The sequence below is a fragment of the Dendronephthya gigantea genome, unplaced genomic scaffold, assembly GCF_004324835.1.
Source record: "Dendronephthya gigantea isolate DGI-Jeju-01 unplaced genomic scaffold, DenGig_1.0 000007F, whole genome shotgun sequence".
In the NCBI taxonomy this organism is placed as follows: Eukaryota; Metazoa; Cnidaria; class Anthozoa; order Malacalcyonacea; family Nephtheidae; genus Dendronephthya; species Dendronephthya gigantea.
In genome coordinates, this window is record NW_021163017.1 from 3,032,455 (window position 1) to 3,059,450 (window position 26,996).

The 26,996-nt window shown below is 37.3% G+C and overlaps 3 protein-coding genes across 3 annotated transcripts; all 3 read left to right on the top strand.

Annotated features, from left to right (window-relative positions):
- The first annotated feature begins 270 nt into the window (after positions 1-270).
- On the top strand, positions 271-7,899 carry LOC114517224 (acyl-coenzyme A amino acid N-acyltransferase 1-like). The gene is made up of 3 exons (XM_028536880.1): positions 271-915; positions 6,442-6,626; positions 7,026-7,899. Exons 1-3 carry the CDS (start codon positions 438-440, stop codon positions 7,608-7,610), a joined length of 1,248 nt encoding a protein of 415 aa, XP_028392681.1. The 5' UTR covers positions 271-437; the 3' UTR covers positions 7,611-7,899.
- A 737-nt stretch (positions 7,900-8,636) lies between these two features.
- LOC114517223 (follistatin-related protein 5-like) lies at positions 8,637-14,432 on the top strand. The gene is made up of 4 exons (XM_028536879.1): positions 8,637-8,919; positions 9,661-9,814; positions 10,780-11,045; positions 12,894-14,432. The coding sequence occupies exons 1-4, from the start codon at positions 8,880-8,882 to the stop codon at positions 13,775-13,777; spliced, it is 1,344 nt and encodes a 447-aa protein (XP_028392680.1). The 5' UTR covers positions 8,637-8,879; the 3' UTR covers positions 13,778-14,432.
- Positions 14,433-16,188: 1,756 nt separating this feature from the next.
- On the top strand, positions 16,189-18,230 carry LOC114517204 (zinc finger protein 436-like). The gene is made up of 2 exons (XM_028536864.1): positions 16,189-17,032; positions 18,101-18,230. The coding sequence occupies exons 1-2, from the start codon at positions 16,398-16,400 to the stop codon at positions 18,228-18,230; spliced, it is 765 nt and encodes a 254-aa protein (XP_028392665.1). The 5' UTR covers positions 16,189-16,397.
- Positions 18,231-26,996: the final 8,766 nt, after the last annotated feature.

Sequence of the window (26,996 nt, forward strand, 5' to 3'; positions counted from 1 at the left end):
ACACTTCTCGACGGTTCGACTTGATTTTCATAATAACTCTTCTGACAAAAGCTCTCAGGTCGAAACGTCAAGAAGTGTTTTGTCTATTTTACGCAGTTGTTATACCACATTTTACGCTAAAATGTTTGAAGACGGTGCATAGTTGATAGTTAATATAAGTTATATATAACGTTGCATTCAGATATTGTATCGAGGTCAAGTGGAAAAAGGCGAGCGCGCGGGGGTGCTTGGGGTGGTTTTACACATGCATATTTTGATATCACACTGTACATGTGTACAATCATGTATTCAATACAATAAAAACAATCACAATTAATGCGAAGCTTCTCAAGAATGTGAACGATTATTAATTTTTTTATTTATCTCGCGTTTAGCGATTTGCACAACGCAGTTCCTTGTCCACTATATCAGAGGCTACCTACCTTCTCTGCCTGTATATGTCTGAATCGAAAAAAATTAACGTCAATCCCTCTCTGACAACTTTGGTCGACGAGAAAGTGGATATTATTGTAAGTAATCTACGCCCCGACGAAATGGTCACTCTGCAAGCTCGAACTGTTGATGACAATAATTTGTTATTCGTATCAACGGCAAAATACAGGGCAAATCGCAATGGAGAAGTGTTGGTTTCCTCCCAAGCTTCGCTTGGTGGTTCCTACACTGGTGTCGAACCGATGGGTTTATTTTGGAGTATGAAGCCCGATACTAATGCAGATAAACACGATTTTCTAACTAAACGAAACGTGACAGTCCCATTAAACGTGATTATAGATGTTTTTGATGAATTTGGAGTCGCAGCTGCGAGCGTTACATTAGAGAGATGTTTCATAGGTACTGGCGTGACTCGGTGCACCGTTGAGGGAGATGGATTTTATGGTACAATATTTCTACCCCCCGGAAAAGGACCTTTTCCAGGTAAGATAAGCAGGATACCTATACTTGGCACTCCTAGGTAGCAGCATAAGCAGGATCTACTGACTAAATTTTAGGACTTAGGAGTACTTCATTTTGGCAACTGCAGGCTGTACATATATTACTATAGCTGTTCTATTTAATTCAGAACACTGCGCCAGAGGTTTGTGTTAAAGGGAATGCCACATTTTCTGGAATGGTGCTCAAACTATAACACATGCAGTCAACCATGCGTTTGAATAGTTCGCATAATACAAAATGAAATGATTTTATGTATTTTCATATCTTTGGCCCAGGTTATAAGTCGCATTTTCATTGCATCAAATGCAATTCAGACAATAAATAATTAGATGGTAATGAAGCTTAATAAAGAATTATTGGATGAGACTGAGCATGATATGAAGAATTATTCAGACCAAGGTGAATGTAAATTATATACCAAAGCAAAGCTGAAGCATATAACATTTACCAAGATCTGAATAATTCTTAATTAAAACAATTGAGTAAATTTTATTTTATCATCCCCAAGCCAATGCGGAGTGGGGTACTAAATTCTGCCCAAAGATTAGGAATTACACCCGGGTATGTGACAGAACATAACAGAATCCAAACTTGCCTAGAAACCTATGTCATGGGCCACCTTGGGCTATTCAAGGTTTTGTCGCAAAGCAAGTCTGACTTGACTACTACATGCATGCCCTGTGTAACCCATGGACTGTGACTGTGTGAATTATGCCTTTGGACCCATGACCTCTCATCCTCGTTTGACCATCACAGGAGTGTTTAATCCGCAAACTCTCACTTCTCAGGTCTCATCAACTCTTGTGACTTTCGTTTGACGGGGGCTTTAACAAAAAGATTATTTGTTGAATTTTTAAATATTGAATTGCAAATTCTCACCACACTACAACCCTTGTCAATTTCGGCGGGAAAATTTCCGTGTGTCTATTTGTTTTCCGCACTACCCTAACATCTAAAGCCGGTTTTCCACTAGGCGGAATTTTTTGACCGAGCGAAATTTTTCGCTTGCTTCTCTTTCCAATTGATCATAACAAAAAAGATGGCGGATGTACATTTTACCAAAATGCAATGCGGCCGGAAATCGTTTAAAAAAGCGAACTGACATCTTTTAAGGCACAGGCATAAAACAGGAAGTTATTTTCTTCGCTGTCTTAAAATTTCACGTCATTAGGAGTTTTTCTTTGCCATCTTTTTTCAGCCAATCATTCTTAATGCCTGCAATGCATTCTGGTAAAATGTACATGCCGCCGTATGTACATTATGAGGTATGAGGATCCGACCGTAGCGGACCCCCTTCACCGGTCACAATTAAAAAGAAAATCGAATTTAAGCCGGTTTTCCACTATAGGAGGAGTTTTTGAACTAAACTTAATTTTTCGCTCGATTTTCTTTTCAATTGTGAGAATTTGACCGTAGCGGATTTCCTTCACCGGTCGCAATTGAAAAGAAAGTCGGGCGAAAATTTTCGTTCGGTCGACTAGTCGAAATTCCGCCTAGTGGAAAACCGCCCTTAAGCCGGTTTTCCATTTGGGATATTTTTCGCGCGAAGCGACATTTTACTTTTGTATCAGAGCTCTCGATCAGCTGCAACCATCTGGAACAAATTGCCCAAATACAAGAGAATAAAGTCGCTTCGTGCGCAAAAAATATTGCTAGTGGAAACCAGCTTTATATATGTAATTTACGCCTTCCCCCAGAAGCGACGTTCTCTGTAGCTTATAGTGGTCACTGGTTCGGAATCCTAGAGATGTAAGTTCGATCCATGCCGATAAATGCATTGTACAATTATTGGCTGAGGTGTTTCATCGAGATATCCATTACGCCCAAATGTGTGTTTGTTTTTTGTTTATTCATATGCTAAATTATTGTCTAGTAAGAATATTAAAACCATGCACTTATACTATGTTGTCACTTGATATTCGACGTACAGGTGTATATTCCAACCTTAAAGTAATATAATTGCGGTATACAACATCATTCACTGCAGTATACAACATTAAACGCCAAAAATGACTGTATATAAATACTGAAATGACTAACAGCACAATTCTCGTTCCAATTGCCAGAAGTGTTCTCATCTTTTCAGTTGCTTTTAAATTTATCGCGATGATTATTGGAGTATTGGGAAATGTCACAGTTATAATATACACAATTTTGTTGTGTAAAGAAAAGACAGCGACATCTTACTTGATAGCAAACTTGGCAATGGCGGATCTTCTCGTGTGTTTAACATTTTATCCACTATGGATCATCGAGTTTATTCAGAGTATATTAAACATTGAGAGTGATCAGGACTTGTTTTGTAAGTTAAGTCGTTCTACGATCTGGTCTTTGATGTTTGCTTCAGTGGCTACAATTCTCGCAATTACTGTTGATCGTTATTTATATATCGTAAAACCTCTGAAATATCCTCTGATTGTGACACGTCGACGAGTCTTTCTGGTTATTTTCGCAGCCTGGCTAATCGCTTGTTGTGTTTACGCCATATTTTATGCTCGCAATTGGATTTCTGACAGTAGACTCAAAGGTCTATGCCACACAACTGACACAACTTATCACTATGCAGAAGTTATTCTCTTTGTTCTTCTTACTATAATATTCTTCCTGAATCTTGCGATGCTAAATGTATCTCGAAAACAACGCCGAAGAATCTTAGATGAATCCATGGTCGCTGGCATCAGCAACCACAACGAACATTCAGGCAGTATGAGACTTGTACTTCGTTTTTTCCAGGCGTTTACAGAAGCGAAAACATTTTCTATTGTTATTACAGTGTTGGCGATCTGCTGCCTTCTACCAACAGCCATCGGGGTCGTGTTTTACGAGTTTTGTGGTGATTCATGCCAACAGGTTTGGTTCGTGGTTGTTCACTACGAGCTTTATGGCATAAACTCGATTGTGAATGCTTTCATCTACGGCAAAAGGCACATTAAATACAGAAAAGCTTATGGGCGAATTCTTTTCAAAATTTTGAACTGTAATTGTTTTTGATAGTTTTTAATAGTTCACGATCTACTACGCGGTCAGCTATACGTCGCTAGGCAATTATTTTGGCTGAAATGACGGGAAATTTACAGTCGCGGCAATAGAAGCGTTCCGAAAAACATCGAGTAATTGGAGATGATAGAAATGTAGTCAACGGCGCAGAATGTTTATGTATATGAAAAGATATATAGGAAATATTACACGGTGGCGAGTTGATATGGATTTCATGTTCGAGTGGCAAAAACAATATATATGTTGTTTTTTGCCACTCGATACTGTTTTTGCCACTCGAACATAAAATCCATATCTTCGAGCGAACCGTGTAATGTTCTGTTTATTATATGGACTAAATTATGAGTGACAAAAATACACACAAAGACGACAAGTAAATCAGCCGCGGAAGAGCTTATAAAAGCGAATATTTTTAAAATTATATAACCTAAACATTTAAGTAGTTTCAATTTTATTTATACATGGATATCTTTTAAGTGTTTTTGTTTGTATTTCCAACGTTAATTTCGTTTTATATACATGCCAAAGACCATCTGTATTTTCACAACAACACCAATAAAAATGGCGGAAAAATTTTCGAAACTCGTTATGTCACTCTTAAACGTGACATACGGAAAATACGGGCACCTGGTCCCGGATGTAGTGGCGTATGAGTTTTACGAGTGTTTTAGTTCTCAGCAAAACACCCCCATCCATATAATAAATGCAACTACAAACGCACGAGGGATGATGGTTATTGCTTACATTTTTTCGACTGGCACAAATGTCTAATGCTTGTCCAGTTATGTGGAAAACAATATGTTTTGTATCACATCTTTGGAATGAAAACACAATGTTTAGGCCATTACATATTCCCACTATTTACACTAAGCTGAAAACACAATGTTTAGGCCATTACATATTCCCACTATTTACACTAAGCTGAAAACACCATGTTTAGGCCCATTACATATTCCCACTATTTACACTAAGCTGAAAACACAATGTTTAGGCCATTACATATACCCACTATTTACACTAAGCTGAAAACACAATGTTTAGGCCATTACATATTCCCACTATTTACACTAAGCTGAAAACACAATGTTTAGGCCATTATATATTCCCATTATTTACACTAAGCGGAAAATTAATTATGTATGTTTCTCCCGCCCGCTATATTTACAAAGACTTGCCAATTTGCCAGTGGCGTAGCCAGCACGATAATTGGGGGGGGGGCACATATTCATATATTCGTGATACGCAGGATTAATTTCTTTTCAAATCAAATGTCTTTACAGTCTGTTAGCATGAATATATGAAGATTCGCCCCCCCCCTACAATTGTTGCTGGCTACGCCACTGCAATTTGCTGTCGTCATAGTGAAATACTCAGCCAGCCTGAATTAGAATGTAGTCAATATAGTATATATATTATTATATGTAATGTAGTCAATATAGTATTTCTCATGATGACACTTTTGAGGTTACTTTCAAATTTCTCAAATTCTCAGTGGCGGCGAACCTGGGGATATCCCCACGAAAAAAGATGTGGAGGGGTTACCCCCAACAAAAATACATTAAATTTTGGACATGAGACAAGTAAAATCTTTCAAACGAACATTGAATAAGAATTTCACTCGCAATGTAATTACTTCGTGTTTTTTCACTGTGCGTCAAAAAGGAAGTAGAGACGATATGGACCGCATTCGTATTTCTGGTGTGAATCAGTTTAGCCATTTTAGTAGCGTCAAACAACACGATGAATTTTTACGATGATTTTCGGCCCCTCCAAAATAAAATGTGTTCTGTGTTTCTATTTCTAATTAACTGTTAAACAATTTATATATGAAATACATACTGCACAGACGAAAGAATGTTCAACCTTAATTGTCCGATAAATATCCCATGATCTACTAGAAACAACATGACAACAATTTATTTTATTTGTTCATAATTATGTAATGTTCATGTTATAGACTCTTTCCATAATTAGGTCACAATAATTGATTGTTGTTTTAAATTTAAAACCGCCTTAAATGAGATTGATACTTACTTTCACGAGTCACGTGCAACATTGTTCTTCAACAAATGCATGAAAAAGAAAATTTTATTTTTGACCAATAAATGTGGAGATAAGCCGTAACACGAAGTCGAGGCTGCTAACCATGACGGGTAGCCTCGTTGTCGAGTTATGGCTTATTTCCACACTTATTTAAATGAACAAGACGCCTACTAGGCGTTATGGTCGCGTCGTTCACAGCGGCGTAGTCAGCCCAGCTATGCAAATTTTGTGTCGTAAATGTTCTTAATAATAAAAATGAACCATATACCGAACTATAGGTATCATAAAGAGGACACGTGAAAAGAAATTTAAAATTAAGCTGCCGGTTAGCGTGCATTGTTTATCCTACAAAAGATGCAATGTGCTTTATCACAGCTGTTTTTTATTTTGTCTCATTAAGAAGGAGTACCTTATTAGTGATATGCCAAAACATTTATTATAAATCGCATATATTCTATTTTGGTCCAGGTGTAGTTGATTTATGGGGACTTCCTGGTGGAATTCGTGAAGACAGAGCAGCCCTCTTGGCATCAAATGGCTTTGTGGCCTTGGCGTTAGCTTACTGGGGATTTAAAGACCTTCCTAAGAGATATGGTTCACTTTCTATGTCTTATTTTGAAAAAGCTGTTGATTGGTTGATATCACATGATAAGGTAATATTTACCTGAGCTTAATTGCAGAATTTTGAGGGAAGCAAGGAAGTGCATATTATTCCCAATGGCATTTCTAAACTGAAATATTCTATTTACTTTAACGGATTCTAAATGAGCTATTTGCCAAAAGAATATTTACATCTTATTAGACAAAGATGTCATGTTGAGAGTATTTATTTATTTTTTACAAGGATCTTCGTTTCAACATCAGATCACCCCTGATGAAGACACTGTGGATGAGAGTGTCGAAACGTTGGGTCATGAATGTAATCTTTGTGTGAAGATTACTTGAGTAATAGTAAACCAGAGTAGCGATAATACCAATGAATCTATGGTTTTATTCAGTAGTGATCGCGTCCACCTGTATTGTTAATGACCCTGTATCTCTGTTTCTCATAGGTAATGTCTGGTGGCATTGGTGTAGTTGGTCTATCTATGGGTGGAGTACTTGCATTAGCCATTGCTTCACAAATTCCGGAGAAAATTAAAGCAGTTGTGTCGATATCAGGACCACCTGTACTAATCGGTTGCACGTTATGCTGCAATGATTTCACAATTCAAGGTTTTCCTGTGGAATATACTGACGATACCTACGTCTCTTATTCGCATTATCTGTCTATATTCAAAAGCAAGGAGGCTTGCAAGCCCGGAGCGCCATCCCTTGTCCCAGTGGAACGTATAACTGGGAAAGTTTTGCTGGTGTACGGTCTTGATGATCAACTGAATACTGAAATCGACTGGATGTGCGAGGAAACGTATCAAAGAATGGAACAGCACGGAAAGGGCTCTCTCTGCAAAAGATTGCCCCTTCCTGGAACAGGACATTTTATTACGCCATGCTATCTTCCACCGTGTTCAAGACATTATGTGGAAAGGTGGGATGATACGTGGTTCTTAGGAGGTGAAAACAAGGCACAGTCAAAGGCACAAGAATTCTACTGGAACGAAAGCCTAAAATTTTTAAAAGAAAACATAATTACGTAGCTAGCCGACGGCTTATAGAGAAGCGTCAATTTATGAGCTCAAGCCATTCAACTATAGGTTTAACATATTTCAGGTGGCTAGGTAATGTACGTAGCTATAGTTAACGCGTATAGAACAAGGTGGAATTTCGTTTTAAACTAATCGACATATTTGACGTTTATTCATGGGCCCTTCCTCGCTTAAGCCTGGTTTTCATCACTCGCAGATAGTCGGCGATGCTCGCCGATATCAAAATTACGACAGATGCCGAGCATCGTAATTGGTGAAAACCGCTCATCGTAATGCATCTGCGACTGTCTCCGACGATCGTACCAAAACAAAAAAAATGTTTTGTTACGACGATCGGCGTTTGTCGCAGATAGGCTACGACTGATAAAACCATGAAAACCGCATTTATGGACTTCGCCGACAGTCACAATCGTAAAATGCTGATCATCCTAATTTCGAACCCAATGTTCTAATTTGTCCCGCCTTTTTGTCCAAAATACATGAAGAACCGACAGATTGCGTTGATGAAAACCGCCTTTCTGCGATACTCGCCGACTGCTACCAAGTCAGCATCGTCGAGCATCGTAATTCGGCATCGACACGTCTTCCGGAACAGAAATATATTCTGTAAATTCATGTTTCAAAGCATGTTTATAGCGAATGCATGCACGATCATGCTACAATTAATTTGAAAACGGGAAATTTGAAACGGAAGGCGGAAACGGAAAAACAGAAATCATGAGCTAGGTAAAACGCGGGAAAACGAGTAAACGGCGAACAAAAGGATAAGACGCGGGAAACAGAGTTAAATTTTCGTCGCATTTGGGCCATTGGCGAATCGATCGCGTCCGGTGTGCACGTGTGGGTCTTTATGACGATAACATATTTTACGTGACCGAGCGACATCTAAAACAAATAAAGGTGTCACGCGTTGTATATATCCAAGCGCGTAAGACTGGTCATACACTGCATGTAAAATATCTATCAATTCACAACGAAATTTAATTCACAACTCCCACTAATATCCATGAGTCAGCACTATTCCTCTGGCCGAGGGCCCGCGGCAAAAAACCAAATTTTGGCGCAAAAGTAACAGATTATCTCAGGGCTTTCGGCACACGCAGTACGCGGAAATCCTGGGAACGAGGTCGAGGATGCGTGAGAAACCACGAGGAATTATTGTCGTTACATTGACTAAATGACTCTTTCGCTGTATATTGTTATATAGACCTTCGTTCAGCGTATCCACAGCGTAGAATCACACATATTAAATATATCCACATGATGCTACGTGTTTTTCTTCCAATACTGGTTATCTTAGGTGAGTTAACTTGTCCACAAGTGTGTGTTGTCTGTAGGTCTGTAGGGAAAAAGCGGTAGAAACACGACACCGTATATTTATTTATGTGCAGCAGTGCAAGGGCCAACACAAAGAAGAGGGAATTTAGTTAAAATTTCAGATAAACGTACGCGGAGAGAATTGAATAATGTTTCCCGAAGTGGCTGGCTCTGAATGAGAACGCAGAAAAGATGTGCGAATTCGTATTCGAGTGTGATCAAGCATCTAGAACTGGAACACGATAGAGCGACGCTGTAATACTTCCTCAAATAAAAGCCATGATAAAGAGTCGTTGAATGTTATCAATCGCATACATTGAATGAAGTATAGGAAGTTAAAAACATCGAAGCTTATCTTTGACAACATTCCTATGGAGCGCAATTTGAATTTGGGCTTGTTGCGCTTGAAATGCAAACGACACATTGTACACATAATCATAACATTGTTAGAATTTTTAGGGCGCCTGCTGTGCATTTTTTTTCTACAGCGCGGAAAATTCATGGTAGTAAAAAATAGCATTCAAGAGGTCAATGCAGTTAGGATTGAATTAAAAGGCCACTCTAGCTACCACACGAAATCGCGTATTTAACTTTTAAACAGCTTGCTAGGTTAACAAGCGAGTATAGCTGTAAATCATAACATAATGTATAGTTACTCTCACATGTATATAATTTTATATTCCACGGCATGTTTACAGTCCTTTTCAAATTTACATTCTCTCAGGTAATTTTGCCTCGGCAAAAGAAAACAGTGTATTCTATGTTCTGGGAGGTGATGGTATATATGTGATAGATCCAGTCGCAAAACGTCTTGTTGCAAAAATCACCAACACAACAGCACCGGGGCTGTGTACCAAAAGCAATAACCGAGTGTCAAGGTTGGTCCAGAGTGCTGCTTGAAGGCTGTTAATTACTTTCCAGTCAGGAAAATTTATCCACCGGACCGTATCGGACAGGAAGAGTTTCTATTATCCATGTGTTGCAGGCCGCTACAGATTGTGCTATAGTGAATAAATAAATATTTTAATTGTCGAGATTTTATTTGATAATCAGTGACAGTGCAAAATTAGCAGTATAGAACATGTATAAGCTTAAAAGTTGCTTTCTTCTATACTCAAAAAAGAAAAATGTTGCTCCAAGTAGCTCCAGTTGTTGTAAACCAGAGCATGCAGTTGTTCAAATTTTCAAAAGTCCCCGAGCGCAATCTGTAGACGCCTAATGTGTTCTCAAACAAAACTAATTAGCCAAAATCTTAAGCAAAGAACTGCTCGATCCAGCCCGCGGAGGATATTTTCCCGACTGGAAACCAGCCCTTATATCAGTGAAGTGTAATATCAACTTGAAGTCTGGAAGCTAACTCCTATAGTTCAGCGTAATATTTGATTGAAGCAAAAAACTGAGTTTTTGACTCAATGGTTCAGTTCTTATAAAAATTGCAAATAGGTGTATTTTACATAATTCTAGGCATTCCTACATAAGTACGCTCTATCTCTGTCTCAAGTGTCAAAAACGCAGATATATACTATTCAGTATACCTTCAAATTTGGTTTCAAAGATTGCAGCTAAGTTAGCGTTCAAGGTTTTATTACAGTTTACTGGCCCTTATATAGTAATAGGTAATGTCAAATTATAACCTTGTTCTCACGATGCTCTTCCTCTAAATACAGTGGGGTTCTTGGTTATTATCAGTTTGCATGAATGAATGAAAGATTAATCTTGAGATAAATGAAATCTCAAGATATCCACTGATCCACAACATTTGATATTTCAGTACAGGCCCGTTAAAATGTTACGATCTCCTTAGAAAAATGAAATTTCACTGATTATAAACACTTTTCATTAGAAACGACTGCTGGTTAAGTGAGGCTTGTGTTGTTGATGATGCGGTTTTCGTCGCAGACGCATCAGGAAATTCGGTGCACGTGATTGATTCCAAGACACGCAAGAAAATTGAAACTATTCCGACAGACCCGTTCCCCATCGGCCTACACTGTCTGCTGTGGCGCAAGGAGGTCTGGGTACACTCATGGAGTCTTTCCACGTTTGACATCATCGCAACAGAAAGTCGTAATCGCACCCACAAGGCCGTGCGAGCTCATATAAAACCAGGTGATGAAATAGTCTTCAATCTCATTGCAAAATAGCTATAGACTTTGGGGCCTTCATCGTTTTCGCAGGACCTTTTAAGATGAACTTTCTTCCCCAATCTACCAAATTTAATCCCCGAGCCGGTGCGAAGCACCGGGCGAGGGTACTAATTCCGCCCGGAAATTTTGATTACGCCCGGGAATGCAAATGCGAAATGAAAGTTGTCCGCCATTATGTCATGGACGTTGGGCGTTTTTGCAAGTTATGCGCATGCGTGAGTTTAAGACGAGTTAAAACTGGTAACCAGCAAACGTTTGCAAGCGTGCGATTGGCTAAATTAAAATTTTGGTTCGCGTCAGCATAACTGATATTTTGAATTATACTTTTTAAAAAATATTTTTCATTCGGATGGTTTTGAAAATATACGGAAAAATTCACTCGTAAAAATGATTAAAATGTAAAGCAGATGATGCTTTCGGATAGAAAAACTTTGATTAAAATAGATGGTGAAAAATCTACGATTTTAAAGCATTTTTGGAGTGTTTTTGAACAGGTAAATAGGTAGATTTTGTATTTTAGCAAACAAGTATTTCGTAAGTTTAACTTGTATATTTATCAACAAACGTACGACACCTCTTTGAATTTATTCGTCAATTTCGTTAAAATGATTTTGATTGGGAAAGCATTTATTTTTAAAGGTCAATCTGTTTAAAAAGGAATTTAAATTTCGCTAAAAATTGCAGTATTTAAAACTATTCGTAGCACAATTTATAATGAATTACGATTATAGTTGAATGTGATAGCTCGAGAGTCGACTTTATATTGTACCAAGATATAGGATTTTACTTACACGGCTTCGATCATTCAGCAGAAACGAGTATTATAGAATTTCAGTGATGGAAATATAAGTTTATTGCTTCAGGCGAGGGGACTTTGCATGCAATGTATTTCTAGTCTAAGTTTTGTATTACTAAATGGTTTTCCGTGCAGGATTACGAGAGATGATGCGAGACTTTCGGAAAGCGTGAAAGCGTTTTTTTTACGCTTTCCGAAAGTCGAACAACATTCCGAATGCATGGATGCATATGTGTGTATATATATATATATATATATATATATATATATATATATATATATATATATATATATATATATATATGGGCTTCCATACGGGCTAATTAGTGACCCCTTCTCTACTGAATTTTAATCCATTTAGATATGGCTTGGTCAATATAAATAATTAGGCTCCAGAGCCTTAATGATATCTAAAAAATTTAGGTCAACATTGGCCTTGGAATGGTTCCCTCGGCACCACCAATTTTTTAAAATTTTAAGCCTTTAGATCGGCCTATTTTGAGCATGACTGGCCTAATTTGGTTAATTGACTTAAAAAGATTGCTACCTTTTTTTGACCAGTAGCTATAAGGAAATTGACCAACTTTTTATCACGCTGGATATTTGGGTGGTGTCACACCCCCACTCACACCCCCTGGTCGCCATGCCCATGAACTTACCCTCCAAAAAGAAGATCTGGGGCCGGTTGTTCAAAGCTAGGTTAGCGTTAACCCTGGGTTAAATTTTACTCCTCTGTTTTGGTTTATATGGTTCTGCACTGCTGTTTGTTTCAATACTTTGCAAAATAAGACTTCTATTTATCCACAAAATATTTATGAAAAAACATGTTCAACTGCATAACTGAGCGATTAAAGATACTGATGTAAAAATTCGAGTTGACCCAGGGTTAGACTAACCGATTTTTGAACAACCCGCCCCTGGCTGAAAACAGTGAATACTCCTAATAACAGTAGAACCCGAAGTTATTACAGTATTCTAACTGAATTTTTTATGGGAATAAAAATTTCATAATAGGTTGGACGCATGGTTATATGGTTGCCGACAAAGATTTGAACGAAGGAAAGACGGCTTTCGTTACACATTTTAAAAATCCCGGAATCCACGAATTGAACTTAGAAACGAAGACCTACACGAGTTTTCGTAACTTCTCAAAGTACGGCTGCACAGGAACCATGGGCATTGCCTATAACGCGTACAACAAATACTTGTTCGTGGAATGTCAAAAAGGATATCGAAGTTTGGCGTTAGTTACACAAGACACTAGCGGGGGCATTACAATTAGTTGGAGTATTCTCGGCGTTCCTTTTGTTTCGCCTAATGGCCGGTATGTTGTGATCCTTCATCGCAACACGAGTATAATGAATATTTTTGCCATCGAAGGATCCGCAGGAATTAACATTAATGTTTACCCGAGACTTAGTATCCCCGGTGGTGTATCCCATGCGGTTTTCTTCCCCAAGGGTAACACCTCGGATAGCTACAACGTATTCGTTACACTTGATTACTCAAACAAAATAGCGGTCATTGACTTGAGTTTAGGAAAAAAATTAAATATCTCTGACGTGAAATACATCGAAAACGTCGGCTTCCTCGACTCAACAACACACGGCGCATCAAGAAACTTGTTTATCAACAATAAATGGATCATTTCCCCGGCAACCAGAGACAAGGCGGTGGTGATTATTAATGCAGAGACCCGAAAGATTCATGGGAAGATTAGCGGAGTGAACGAAGGAACCTTTGCAGTCTGGGTTCCAGGGCGACCTCCAGCAACTACACCTCCAGCAACTACACCTTCGGCAACTACACCTCCAGCAACTGCTCCAGGAACGTCTGGTAAAGTTCGCCCGAGCTGTTTGATTTTTCTTGTGTTTTTGTATGTTTTTGTGCAGTCTTAAAACGGCTTCAAAAACCTTGATGTAACACGGACTATTTTTTCAAAGTAGGAAGAATGTTATAATGTTTTCCGTAGACGTATAATCTAAATTTTTCTGCCCAAAATTTACACACAGGGTTTTTAACAAACATTAGCTTAGATTAGGTGGAAGATTAGGTCGCGACCGCGAAGCGGGAGTGCGATTTGTAATCACGCGTTTGATTTCACACCACATTGCACTCCACTCAGTGCAATTACCATTATTAATCATATATCTTGAATATAACGCGTGTATGCCCGGGTTGAAATCCTAAGAATATTGGAATTACGTATCTGTCGCTGTTGTCCATGGGAAACATCATACATTGTTTTCGACTATTGTGAGGCCCCTGACTGAGGCACTATCAATATGGCAGACTGTCCAAATATTTACTGTGATATGTTAAACATACTTGCAGGAAAGTGTGTCCGGAATCTACCAGGTATGTTTGCCATGTCCAGAAAGTTTCGCATTGCGGAATTTGTATTACATTCTTTCTTGTTCAGAAAACGAACATTTTAGTCGCACGATATAGTCAGACGTCGGATCATTTCGACGTTGAAACAACCACAATTATCAACGTTGCAACGTCCGTCACTATTTACGAAACATGCAGTAGAAACCAAAGTGAGCAAAAAAAAAAAAAAAGCATTTCATTTTTGTTATAAATACTTCTTTTCTTTTTTAAAAAACTGGAATAATCGGTATTCTATGATAACATTACAAAACAATCCAACAATACAATTAAAAACAGAGTCTGACAAATAAATCTCTGACGAACAACTACATAAGGAGTAAAGTATATTCAAGTACTTCAGTATTAATTTCGTCTGCCTCCAACGTTCCTATCTGGTGCGTACCGCCTTCAACAGTTGCTGCACAGCCTGCTTCACCTCCGCTTCTGTTGTCTTTTGATCTTTAACCACACATTCTGAGAACAATGCATAGCACAATATTGATAAGCGATAAAATTTCAGTACAGTATATGTGTTTTTCTATAAATGCAGCAAAAAAAGAAGGTGAACTTGGAACATTCCTAGGAATACATTTGATATTGCAGAAAAATAACACCACAAAGAGTTATTTTACATGAAGTTTCATCGTATCTATTTATCACAAAAAGTTAAAAGCGGTAAACTTACGTTTATTCTTTGCGACGAGCTCATGGAGTTGTTTGTTGCGTGGTCTGTTCGGACTGTTTCTGCTTACTTGAAGAGGACTTTCGATCTTGACCGTGGTATTCCTGGATCGTTCGTTGCTGAAATAAATTTCTTTGGTGGAGGTGGGAATTCTGGTATTGCTAAAAAGTAAGTAAGCCTTTTAAGGACTAGACAAAGTTTTATGATTTTTCGAAATATGCAGTATCAAAGATTTTTTTACAGCATTATTAGGAGCTGTATAGAGCGAAAAAGATATACTGATACATACAGTTAGGAACTTCACCGTGACATTCAGAATTATTGTCTGACGAGTCGAGCATTTGTTTTTTTGCAAAATAACAAAATATAAGCACGCCAAATAAAAAATAACTTTTTAGACATATTATTATGAAAAACATATTGTGTGTAATACTCTGGATAAAAATATGGTAAGTAATTTCCAAATATTTCTCCTCAAGGTACCGTAAAAGAAAAATTTGATCGGCATACTAAAACTCCTTGGAATACTTTAAGCAGGATACTTTAATACTTTATTGCAATTTGACTCATCTGTCTCCGTTTTCACAACTAAGGGTATAAATTACTTTATATAATGTTAATTTCTCTTCAGATATGAAGCAGTATCGAAGTGTATGAAGTGAATATGACCGTGCACACCTGTCGAAGTTTTGTTTCTTGTTTCAGCGTCAAACTTGCAAAGAAGGTAGTGTAAAGTGTCGTACATCTACCAAATTAAACGCACGTAAATGCCTAAAATGTTCTATGTTATAATATTCTTGTATGTTTACATAGTGACATCAAATACGTAAATTAGCCTGCAGTATTAGATACTTACGTGGTGTACCTAAAGCTAATTTACTTACTGTATGTTCCAAGTTGTTGTAAATTTAATCTTATCGGCTAGGATAAACACACCAAATCATGAACTTTTAGAATCCAACCCTATGGAAATATTCAATCGTTGATTTCATAACTATCATTTAAATTATTTTCAACTTTTACGTCCGTATACGTACGTAAAAAAACGCGACAGTGGAAAGCAGCCGTTAGACTAGCCTACGCGTAGACTAGCCTACGCGTAGCCTACGCGTTTCGCGTTGAGTCTACGCGTAGGCTACCGTTAGACTCCTTCAACTATCCGTAGTAATAACAATATATAGAGATCGGTGGCCAAGTAAGGCCAATGGTAAGGCCTCATTATACTCTAGCGCGCAAAAAGCCCCCGCAGAAGATTTCAAGCAGCCAGGAACTTGTATTTTTAATAAAAACGGTCAAAACTTATTCTCTTGTCTCGATTATTTTCGTTTGACAAAAGTCAAGACATCTGTACATCATTGTTAACACTTTGTGTAAATACTGAGGGATATAACTCGTCCAAAATCGAGTATTCAGAAGTTAGGATTCGACGTCGCTTAAATTGGTCAGAGTGAGGCTGAGGCAATATGAGCAGCTTGAATCCTGCAAGAAGAGAAAGAACACGCAAACTTCATGAATGTGATGTTTGTAAGAAGAGATTTTCACGTGGTAGTCATTTGGTTAGTCATCAAAGAACTCACACAGGAGAGAAACCTTATAAATGTGACGTTTGCAAGAAGAGATTTTCACATGGTGGTAATTTGGTTAGTCATCAAAGAACACACACTGGAAAGAAACCTTATGAATGCGATGTTTGTAAGAAGAGATTTTCACAGGGTAGTAATTTGGTTAGACATCAAAGAACACACACTGGAGAGAAACCTTATGAATGTGATGTTTGTAAGACAAGATTTTCACAGGGCAGTCATTTGGTCAGTCATCAAAAAACACACACTGGAGAGAAACCTTATGAATGTGATGTTTGTAAGAAGAGATTTTCACGTGGTAGTGATTTGGTTAGTCATCAAAGAATACACACTGGAGAGAGACCTTATGAATGTGATGTTTGTAAGAAGAGATTTAAACATGGTAATCATTTGGTTAGTCATCAAAGAACACACACTGGAGAGAAACCTTATGAATGTGATGTTTGTAAGAAAAGATTTTCAAAGGGTAGTAATTTAGTTAGTCATCAAAGAACACACATAAGAGAGAAATCCTAGCAATATAATGTGCGTTCAAATAAGGAACATAGATTAGGAATTTGGATGTTTTAAATTAGCTGAGATTCTCCAAACAGCACAACCTAAAAGCATAAAAATTCCATTTAATATGTGAATCTTGTCATGAGTGAAATCAAGGTAAAGCTGAGATTCTCCAAACAGCACAACCTAAAAGCATAAAAATTCCATTTAATATGTGAATCTTGTCATGAGTGAAATCAAAGAGCAAAACCTTACCAGCATGAATTCACTTTGAAACATTTTTGCTGAGCAATATGGTAGCATTAACAACTATCAACATAAAGTTAGCTTTAACAATGGTTTTGTTGATATTTTTGCTCCTATGACATTAATAAGTAGAAGCATTGGAACAGTTTTTTAAGTTACCTTAAGGTGGCTCCCTGCAGTTTCTTGAATTTGTTAAATGCACATTTTAAACGGAGATATATGAATCATCCAAATGTTTGCCTAAAAAACTAGAATTGAATGTGCCTTTCAGGAAACAAACCAAGAGCTAATGACAATTCCAGCTAATGAAAATCCCACTTTACAAAAACTTTTGAATCAATGTCACAAAGCATCTTCAAAGTTAATTTTATAAAAATTAGGGGTCACAAGACTCATTTGCGATAGAAACATGAATAAACTATTAAACTGTATTTAACAGCCACTAATGAAACATCTTTTGATGTATTTTCTGATAGATTAATTAAATTTTAGTCATTTGGCAAAAATATGCTTAATTAATACCACATATTCAATGTGCATTTAACAATTTCAAGAACCTGAAGGGAGCCACCTTAAGCTCTATTTTGTACATAAAATATTATTTTTTTGATATTGTAAGTTATAGTTGACATTTCAGAACATAATGTTAAGTTTTAAGTTTTGTTGTACATTTGTCTTTGAATTATAAAAGTACAAGCATTCTAACTAGAAAGCAATGAGCTCCACACAGGTTGCTGAACCAATTGCTATCAAAAGAAATCAATCAGGCATAAGACGAATATATGAATATAAACAACCACCCCCCCCCCCCCCAATAAGCTTCTAGATCATGTGGTTAGTCATCAAAAAATGCACACTGGAGAGAAAGCTTATGAATGTGTTGTTTGTAAGAAGAGATTTTCACATGGTAGTAATTTGTTTAGTCATCAAAGAACACACACTGGAGAGAGACCGTATGAATGTGATTAAGAAGAGAAATTTTGAACTGTTTTTTAAAGTTATCTTAAGTTATTCTGTGTAAATAGCATTAAATATTGCATTTTATTGATATTTTTGGAATTATTGTATTAATTTTGGATATAACGCTGGTTAAAATCTTACTGACAAATTTTTTGATGATGAAAGTCTTTGTCTAAAAAATCACCCACCTCCTGAGAGAGTATAATCCCTTATTTCCCCAGAGAGTATAATCCCCCTCCTGAGAGAGTATAATCCCTTACCTCCCTGGAAAGTATAATCCCCCCACCTCCCCATAGGGTATAATCCCTTACCCCACCTTGATAGACTATTTCATGATCAATAATGATTTCTTGGTTATCTTGCTTGGTTAGCTTGATTTCTTGGACATATAATAACATCACTAACGTAGCCTAGTCATTGGGCTATACTATACGGCTTTCGACCAAAATTGCACGTTATTGCATAGGCGATCCAGAACTGATCTCGCTGACCTCGCGCGACGCTCATATTGTCTGAACAGTCTTATATTATGACAAGGTAGGCAACTCTCACGCCAAATAAGCTAAAAACGCACGACGGTTGACTCAAACACCTTCACAAAACCGCAAATATTTCATAAAAATATGGCGAATGAGAAAAAAAAAGTACAACACATTAAACTTGAATAATTTTACTATATTTATACTATATTTTTAGCATTCAAATGTATTCCTATGCATGTATAAAACGTGAATGTTTTTTGGGTTTCTGGCAAATATATTTCAAAACCTATGCTGGGGACACCTTGCCTATACCTTCGTCATATTTTTAAATTGAAAATAGAAAGCTGATTGGCTGTCGTTTAAAAAGAGCCAATCAGCTTTCTATTTTCAATAGAAAAACTAAGAAAAACTAAATTGACCAATCAGCTACGATTTTGGTTGAAGACCGTGAATTATCATATGGCTCAGTGAGCCTGTTACATTCACTCTAGTACACCTGGAGTAATGATTCGTTGGAGCAAAATTGCAGCTAGAGCTGGGATCGATAGAGTATGCAGCCCAATGTGCACACTCAAGTATTTCAGCTCAAAAATCAATAAAACTATTTTAGCTGCAGTAAATTTTGGACTTTGGACATGATTGCTTCCAGTTATCAGAGGTCCAGTGGTGCCAGAGTTCATCGGAATGCAGTACAATGCAGTCATTGGTGCCCTGAAGAATTCCTCGACAACTCACGCCCTTTTAAACTTTGTACATCATTTGTTATATGACTCTGATACACCAAAAACCGCTGTAACTGTAAGGGTTTTTTTGCTCGACTTCTCGAAAGCGTTCGATCTAATGGACCATAACATCCTGCTAGATAAGTTATATGAAATGAAAGTACCGTCGACAATTACAAATTGGATTAGAAGTTTCCTTTCTGAACGCAAACAACGCGTCAAGCTAGCTAGCTGCGTATCAAACTGGCAATCTATAAACGGAGGCGTGCCGCAAGGAACAGTTCTGGGACCAGTACTTTTTCTAGTTATGATAAATTACCTTCTCATAGACTGGAATAACCGAAAGTTGCTGGCACCATTTACTTAATAAAGAACTAATATACTTATCTTTTCCTCCAGTTGTGGCTTCACAATCAATCAGGATTTATCAGCTCGCAGGTAGTAACCAAAACTCGGACCATGCATGCAGGGCAATCTTCTCCCACCAGGCACGCAGTTTCATCAGCTTACCTGCACCACTAAGGTCAACGAAATTCACATTTACAACGGTCATTCACAACGAAATTCACAACTCCCACTCCTAGCATAATATCCCTGAGTCAGCACTTTTCCTATGGCAGAGAGCCCGCGACAAACAACCAAATTTTGCCGTAAAAGTAACAGATTATCTCAGGGCTTTCGGCACGTGCAGTACGCGGAAATCCTGGGAACGAGGATGTGTGAGAAAACACGAGGAATTATTGTACTTACATTTGCTATAACGCCTTGGCTGTATATCGTTATATAGAACTTCGTTCAGCTCATACACACCCTGGAATATATACCTCATATTAAATATATCCACATGATGCTACGTGTTTTGCTTCCAATGCTGGTTATCTTAGGTACGTTAACTTGTCTAACAAGTTAAAGTGTGTGTTTTCTGTTAGCCAAAAAGCGGTAAAAACACGACACCATGTATTTATTTATGTGCAAAGCCAACACAAACAAGAGGGGATTTAGTCAAAATTTCTGTTGAACGAACGCGATGTCAGTACGTATCAATTTTTTTCGTGGGTAAATTATTTAATGTTTCTCGAAGTGGGTGGCTTTGAATAAAAACGTTGAAAAGATGTGCGAGTTTGTATTCGAGTGTGTTCGTGCTGGAGGCTTTAGCGTCTATGATCGGAATAGGATGGGAAGGCTGTAGCTAATACGATTAGAAAGACGCTCAAATAAAAGCCACGATAAAGAGACGTTTAATGTTATCAATCGCTTAAATTTAATCAGGTATAACAAGTTGAAAACATCGAGCTTATGTTTGAGAACATTTCTATGGACCGCGATTTGAATTTGGGCTTTTTGCGCTGGAAACATCTGCATTTCCGCGTTGTGCACAGGACGTGAGAACCCGAGAGATTTACCGAACTCCACTGAATATACGTTTGTATTTCTATCGTGTTCTACCTACATGCTAAAGGTTCCTACATTATTGAATATTGTTGAATGTTCAATTTTGAATTGAATTAAATCTGTTTATTTAATATCGCGCTAGCTGGGTTCAGTGATTTGGGAGGAATCATGACATTCTTATAAGATTTTACATTCTTAGGCGCCTGCTGTGCAATTTTTTTTCTACAGCGCGGAAAATTCATCGTGGCATCGTAGTAGAAAATATCCTTCCCACAAAGACAATCAATGCAATTATAGGTTTGAATGAAGAGGCCTTCGTCCCTACCGCACGAAATCACCTATTTAACTTTGAAACAGCTTTCTTGGTTAAAAGCTAGTCATAGCGTTACTAGTAGATGTGATTGATTCATCATAACAATCATAAAAAGTGTATGGGTAGTCTCACACGTAGTTTCATGTTTCACTTCATGTTTAGTGTCCTTCTCAAATTTATGTTTTTTACCCGTTGGAGGTTATATAGACTGATAGCTAAAAGCTTGTAATAAACAGTTTAATATATTATTCAGAGAACGTTTTATAATTCCAGCCATTATACATTTAATCGCAGTTGCACATGATCTTTTCTACACAAACTAAATTTGGCATGCATTTTCTGGAATGTTCACGATTTCTCGAAAAAAACTAAAGGGTATAAGTGGTATAAAGTGGTATAAAGTGGTATAAAGTGGTATGAATTTAAATAATTTTAGATTAAACCTTATTAGAGTGTATCTTCACTTTTTCTGACAGGAATTCTCTCGGGTAATTTTGCCTCTGGAGAAAAAGACAATGTATTCTATGTTCTGGGAGGTGATGGTTTATATGTGATAGATCCAGTGGCAAAAAGGCTTCTTGCTAAAATAACCAACACAACAGCGCCCGGACTGTGTACCAAAAGCAATAACCGAGTGTCAAGGTTGGTCTAGAGTGCTGCTTTATATAGTATATATAGTAATAAGTAATGTCGACAGTATAGCTCCGTCCACAAAAACGTGACAAAAAGCTCTAGATGTCAGGACGCCCAGTCCCTTTTAACATGTTACGCTCTACTTGGGATAATGAAATTTTAATAATTGACCTTTTTACTAGAAACGACTGCTGGTTAAGTCAGGCTTGTGTTGTTGACGATGTGGTCTTCGTCGCAGACGCATCAGGAAATTCGGTGCACGTGATAGATGTCAGGACACGCAAGAAAATTGAAACTATTCCTACAGGCCCGTCCCCCTTCGGTTTATACTGTCTGCTGTGGCGCAAGGAGGTGTGGGTACATTCTTGGAAACTCTCAACGTTTGACGTCATCTCAACTGAAAGTCGTGATCGTACCCACAAAGCTGTGCGAGCTGATATAAAACCAGGTAATGAAATATAAAAGTCCTAAATGTCACTGCAAACTCAGTATAAAGATTTGGTTTCGCACTTTTAAACCTTTCATCACAAAGCGCAATGAAATATATATATATATATATATATATATATATATATATATATATATATATATATATATATATATATATATATATATGTTTAAGGATTTGTAATTCAGGCATATTTGTTTCTCAATAAACGTTCTCTGGATTTAAAATTGTTTTATATTGAGCTTTCGACTCGGTACTTCGAGTCTTCTTCACAATATCTAAGTTATTTACACGTGTCTAGCTTTTATTTATTTAAGTTTCGCGCTGTTCTTTAAGACTCTGTATAAGTCGAGAGCGTCTGATTGGTTGTTTTGAAGTTGATCTGATATGATTGGTAGTTGAGGGATGCGTTGTCATGGTTGGCTGCATGTCGTTGTCAGGGATGGTCGCTGTGGAATGAATAGATTGTTGTGTATCAGATGCGGGTTGATCAAGGTTTAAGTTATTATTAGTTATAGCTATTAACGTGATTATTGATAGAGTCCTTACGTTTTGTCTAAAGTTGCAGGTAGACTGCAGGAATGTCAATATTGAGCGCGCATTTATATGTATTTTAAATACTAGTTGATGTATTATTTATACCTGTTCTTATTTGTGTAGTCATAACATAAATGCAAACAATTTTTTTCTTCACAAAATAATGATAGTAAATATTTTAGAAGAAAATACTGCACTAATTCTTTTCCGCATAATTCCATACATTATTATTAAAACAATTACGTGACCATGAAAGAACAAAAGTGAAAAGAAAAGTACGGCAAAGTGCATAGATCGTTAATACTTCAATTCTTTTAAATTGAAGATTCGTGCGTGCGCTTTGCTAGAATTTACATATCTGTCTTTATCTCACTCTGACAAACATGGAGAACCAAACTCCAATCCATATTACTACAATTATTATAAAATTGTGTGTAAAAGCAATCGAACAAAATGAAGCACCTACAGTCGTCAAAATATGCCAATCTTTGCTTGTTTAAATGAAACGAAGGAGTATTTGCTGCAACATCAACAACAATGTCGGTAACTCGATCATTGGAATCCAAAGTATGTCTATGTTTTTTTTTGCAATATTAGTTGGAATCATGTATTTCTAAAGCCTAGTTCAATTCTCATGCTACTTCCAATCTGAATGCATTAAACAGCTGAATTGCCTCATCATCTATACTGACGTGTATCATGCATTTGACGCGGCAGCAGCGCGACGTTTGAAGTAAGCCTGAAGTACATTGTAAGATGTTTTCCAGAGTTGAAGCTATAGCTATGGCATTAAAGCATTTTGTTTTATAATATTAATAGAGCGGGCCTACTTAAAAGCGAACATCTCTTCACAAGGCATGAAATCCGGCAAATATGCTGGCGATAAAATTAACATAGCCCCAGTAGCATTAATAGCATGAACCGAACTTCTTGTGTGTGATGTATTGCAGCATTGTCTGTAAGAATCAAAAAGTTAGTTACACAGTAAATTTTACACAGTTAGTAAGCAAAAATAATTATTTTTGTACTGAAGTAGTTCGCATTAAAATATCGGATAACCATATATTGGAATTATCGCCTATATATACATACAAAACACATTTTGTTAAACTTACAAAGCCAAAAAAAACGAACAATCCGGGCGGTAGTAAACATGTTGGAGCACGGAATTATGCTCTTGCGTCATCAGAGCTCTGTCGACGTGCAATTTTGGTACGCTGTATTTTAGTTGATAGGCAGTTCTGTGGAATTCATTTTAAAGAGATATTGACTAAGTAGCTATGCCTTTCATTTTTACCAACCTTCTTTCGAGTGATATTATTTCTTTTCAAATAAGTGCAGCGTCCAGCATGGATATTGCAATCCCGTTTTCTCGTACACTTTGTCCACTATTTTAGCCATGATTTTTCAGGATATTGCTGCACTAACTCCATAATTACAACAGTATTATGTGCAGAACCAATGCGCAGAAGCCGCTGAGCAAACGTAATTTAACTGAGCAAAAGTAACTATAAAGGTTATTTTTCTAAAAAGGAAAATGCATGTTTTGCGAACGCGAAAACAAATATCTCGGCAGTTTTACGGAGCCTTTTTAAAAATAAAGTTAAAAAGCTTTCTATAATATGCAGTTTTCCATGCACCCTGAAATCATTTTAGGGCTTTCCACTTTCCCACTTTTTGCTTTTAGGTACAGTGTTTTCGTTGAAATAACTTATTTTTTCTTGTGTCATCTGTCACTTCATCTCACAAAAACAACTAAAAATTCCGCTTAGGTGAATATCCAGATTTCTCTCGACCAATCAGAGGCGAGAATTTCAGTCAATACATGCAATTCAGTATGCTATATAAGACATGGACTTTGTTTACTACTTATGCACCCTAACTTATTCAATATTTACGGAAAACTCAATTTGTCTCTTCTCAAAAAGCATTCGTCTCAATAAAGCCCCCCCCCTCCCTCAATCATCCCTTTCCAAAAAAGTCCGGAGGGGCTAAAAACCTCCTTTATGATAATAAACCTACAGAATTTATTATCCTGCCTAAATTATCCCCTCCCAAAAGAAGTCTTGAAGGGAAGTCTTATGACATTACCTTAACTGCATTTTTTGATTGAGCTGAAAATTTCATACTAGGTTGGACGCATGGTTATATGGTTGCCGACAAAGATTTGAACGAAGGAAAGACGGCCTTCGTTACACATTTTAAAAATCCCGGATACCACGAACTGAACTTGGAAACAAAGTCCTACACGAGTTTTCGTAACCTCTCAAATTTCGGCTGCACAGGAACCATGGGCATTGCCTTCAACGCGTACAACAAATACTTGTTCGTGGAATGTCACAAAAGAGATGGAAGTTCGTGGTTAATAATGCAAGGTATCCACGGCGGTGGTACACTTATGACGAAGACTCCCGGCGCCCCCTTTGTTTCGCCTAATGGTCGGTATATTGTGTTCCTCAATCGCAACACGAGTATGATGAATACTCTCGCCTTTGAAGGATTCCCTGGAATTAACATAAATGGTTACCCGAGACTTCGTATCCCCGGTGGTGTATCCCATGCGGTTTTCTACCCCAAGGGTAACACCTCGGATAGCTACTACGTATTCGTTACACTTGGTTACTCAAATAAAATAGCGGTCGTTGACTTGAGTTTAGGGGAAAAATTAAATATCTCTGACGTGAAATATATCGAGAACGTCGGTTTCCTGGACACAACAGCACATGGCGCATCAAGAAACTTGTTTATCAACGATAAATGGATCATTTCCCCGGCAACCAGAGACAAGACGGTGGTGATTATTAATGCTGAGACCCGAAAGATTCATGGGAAGATTAGCGGAGTGAACGGAGGAACTTTCGCAGTCTGGGTTCCAAAGACTACATCTGGAACTTCTGGTAAAATTCCGAGCTTTTTGACTTTTCTTGTGTTCTTTTATGTTTTTATACAATCTTAAAATGACTTAAGAAACCTTGACGTAAAACATCTGATATTTTTTATAGTAATTAGAATAATTATGAACACAACACCATTAAGATAGAAAACATTTAGCCTTAATTTTTTATGTTATCCGTAGACGTAGCTAGTTTAAAATTGTAGCCCTAGATTGATACACGGGGGTTATAGAAGAATACCTGAGAGTAGGTGTGTAAAACACCATAAGTATTAAGCATATAAACATTTTCGAAGTGTAATGATTGTGAAGTGTTTCGATTATTAAATAAATTTAGAACGTCTAAGTATTGTTGTGAACCTTTAAATATTGTTGAGCTTAATTTCACGTATTCTCGCTTTGCCTGCATCTCCTGCGTTCTAATGGAAGAATTTAAACCCAATGGCGGATCTTGGGTGAGACAGAATAAATTACCACAACTCTAACTTGCAATCTGGTAGATTTTTATGTAAAAAGATTCTTTAGAAATGGATAACGTTACATACCGATGGATGCTGTCCATGAGAAACATCATACATTGTTTTCGTTTTCCACTAATTCAAGGCCCTGTTGCAATATTTACCTGTGTTATCATAGACAATAAATGAAAACGCTAGTTAAAGCACTTACGATGCTGACGCGCCATGCGCCATCAACGATATGGCTTTATCACTTCAATTTTTATGTTGCCACGCAACCGCGCTCTTTATTCGGAAAATGTATAACGCAGAGTAAATCCAACATATATTTGCATATTTTGGAGGATTTTTTGGTATAAACATTGCATTTCTACCTGACCTTTAAGTCAGATAAATTTTCAAGGTAGCTGCGTTTTCATTTTTCATCTTGAGTGTAAACAATGCTCATAGTCCAGTTCCAGAAGTGTTTGCATAAAAAATATTAACTACTTTTTAACCGAGGTCTCTTGCTCGCGCACTGATGCCATGTTACATGGCGTATGCGCAAGCAATGATTTTGGAGTTGTTTTTTTTTGTTGTAAACTAACTCGTTAGCCTTAAACGTTATAAATTTACTTACTTATTCACAAAAACAGTTTTGTTTCACATGTATAAGAAAGAAAACTACTGTAGGTGTTAATATGATTTCGCGTGTTGAAAACAGAAAAGTTTACAATCTATTTAGGCGATTTTTCTGTGATTCTATAAGTAGTTACTATAGAATTTACATCTATTCTTTACCATGTCACCGGATATGTTCATGGGAATATATAAAAACCTGATCTGAAAGACAGGCGATCCTTTACACCTATATCTCCAGTTTGCTGGCAAGCCAAGTCAGGACCAATAATGTACAAA

Excerpts from the sequence above, each read along its gene's own strand:
- LOC114517224 (XM_028536880.1), top strand. The coding sequence starts at position 438 with ATGTCTGAATCGAAAAAAATTAACGTCAATCCCTCTCTGACAACTTTG. Across the intron at positions 916-6,441 it reads CGGAAAAGGACCTTTTCCAG|GTGTAGTTGATTTATGGGGA; the intron begins GTAAGATAAGCA and ends ATTTTGGTCCAG. Across the intron at positions 6,627-7,025 it reads GGTTGATATCACATGATAAG|GTAATGTCTGGTGGCATTGG; the intron begins GTAATATTTACC and ends TGTTTCTCATAG.
- LOC114517223 (XM_028536879.1), top strand. The coding sequence starts at position 8,880 with ATGATGCTACGTGTTTTTCTTCCAATACTGGTTATCTTAG. Across the intron at positions 9,815-10,779 it reads AGCAATAACCGAGTGTCAAG|AAACGACTGCTGGTTAAGTG; the intron begins GTTGGTCCAGAG and ends ACTTTTCATTAG. Across the intron at positions 11,046-12,893 it reads GCGAGCTCATATAAAACCAG|GTTGGACGCATGGTTATATG; the intron begins GTGATGAAATAG and ends ATTTCATAATAG.
- LOC114517204 (XM_028536864.1), top strand. The coding sequence starts at position 16,398 with ATGAGCAGCTTGAATCCTGCAAGAAGAGAAAGAACACGCAAACTTCAT. Across the intron at positions 17,033-18,100 it reads CACATAAGAGAGAAATCCTA|TCATCAAAAAATGCACACTG; the intron begins GCAATATAATGT and ends TCATGTGGTTAG.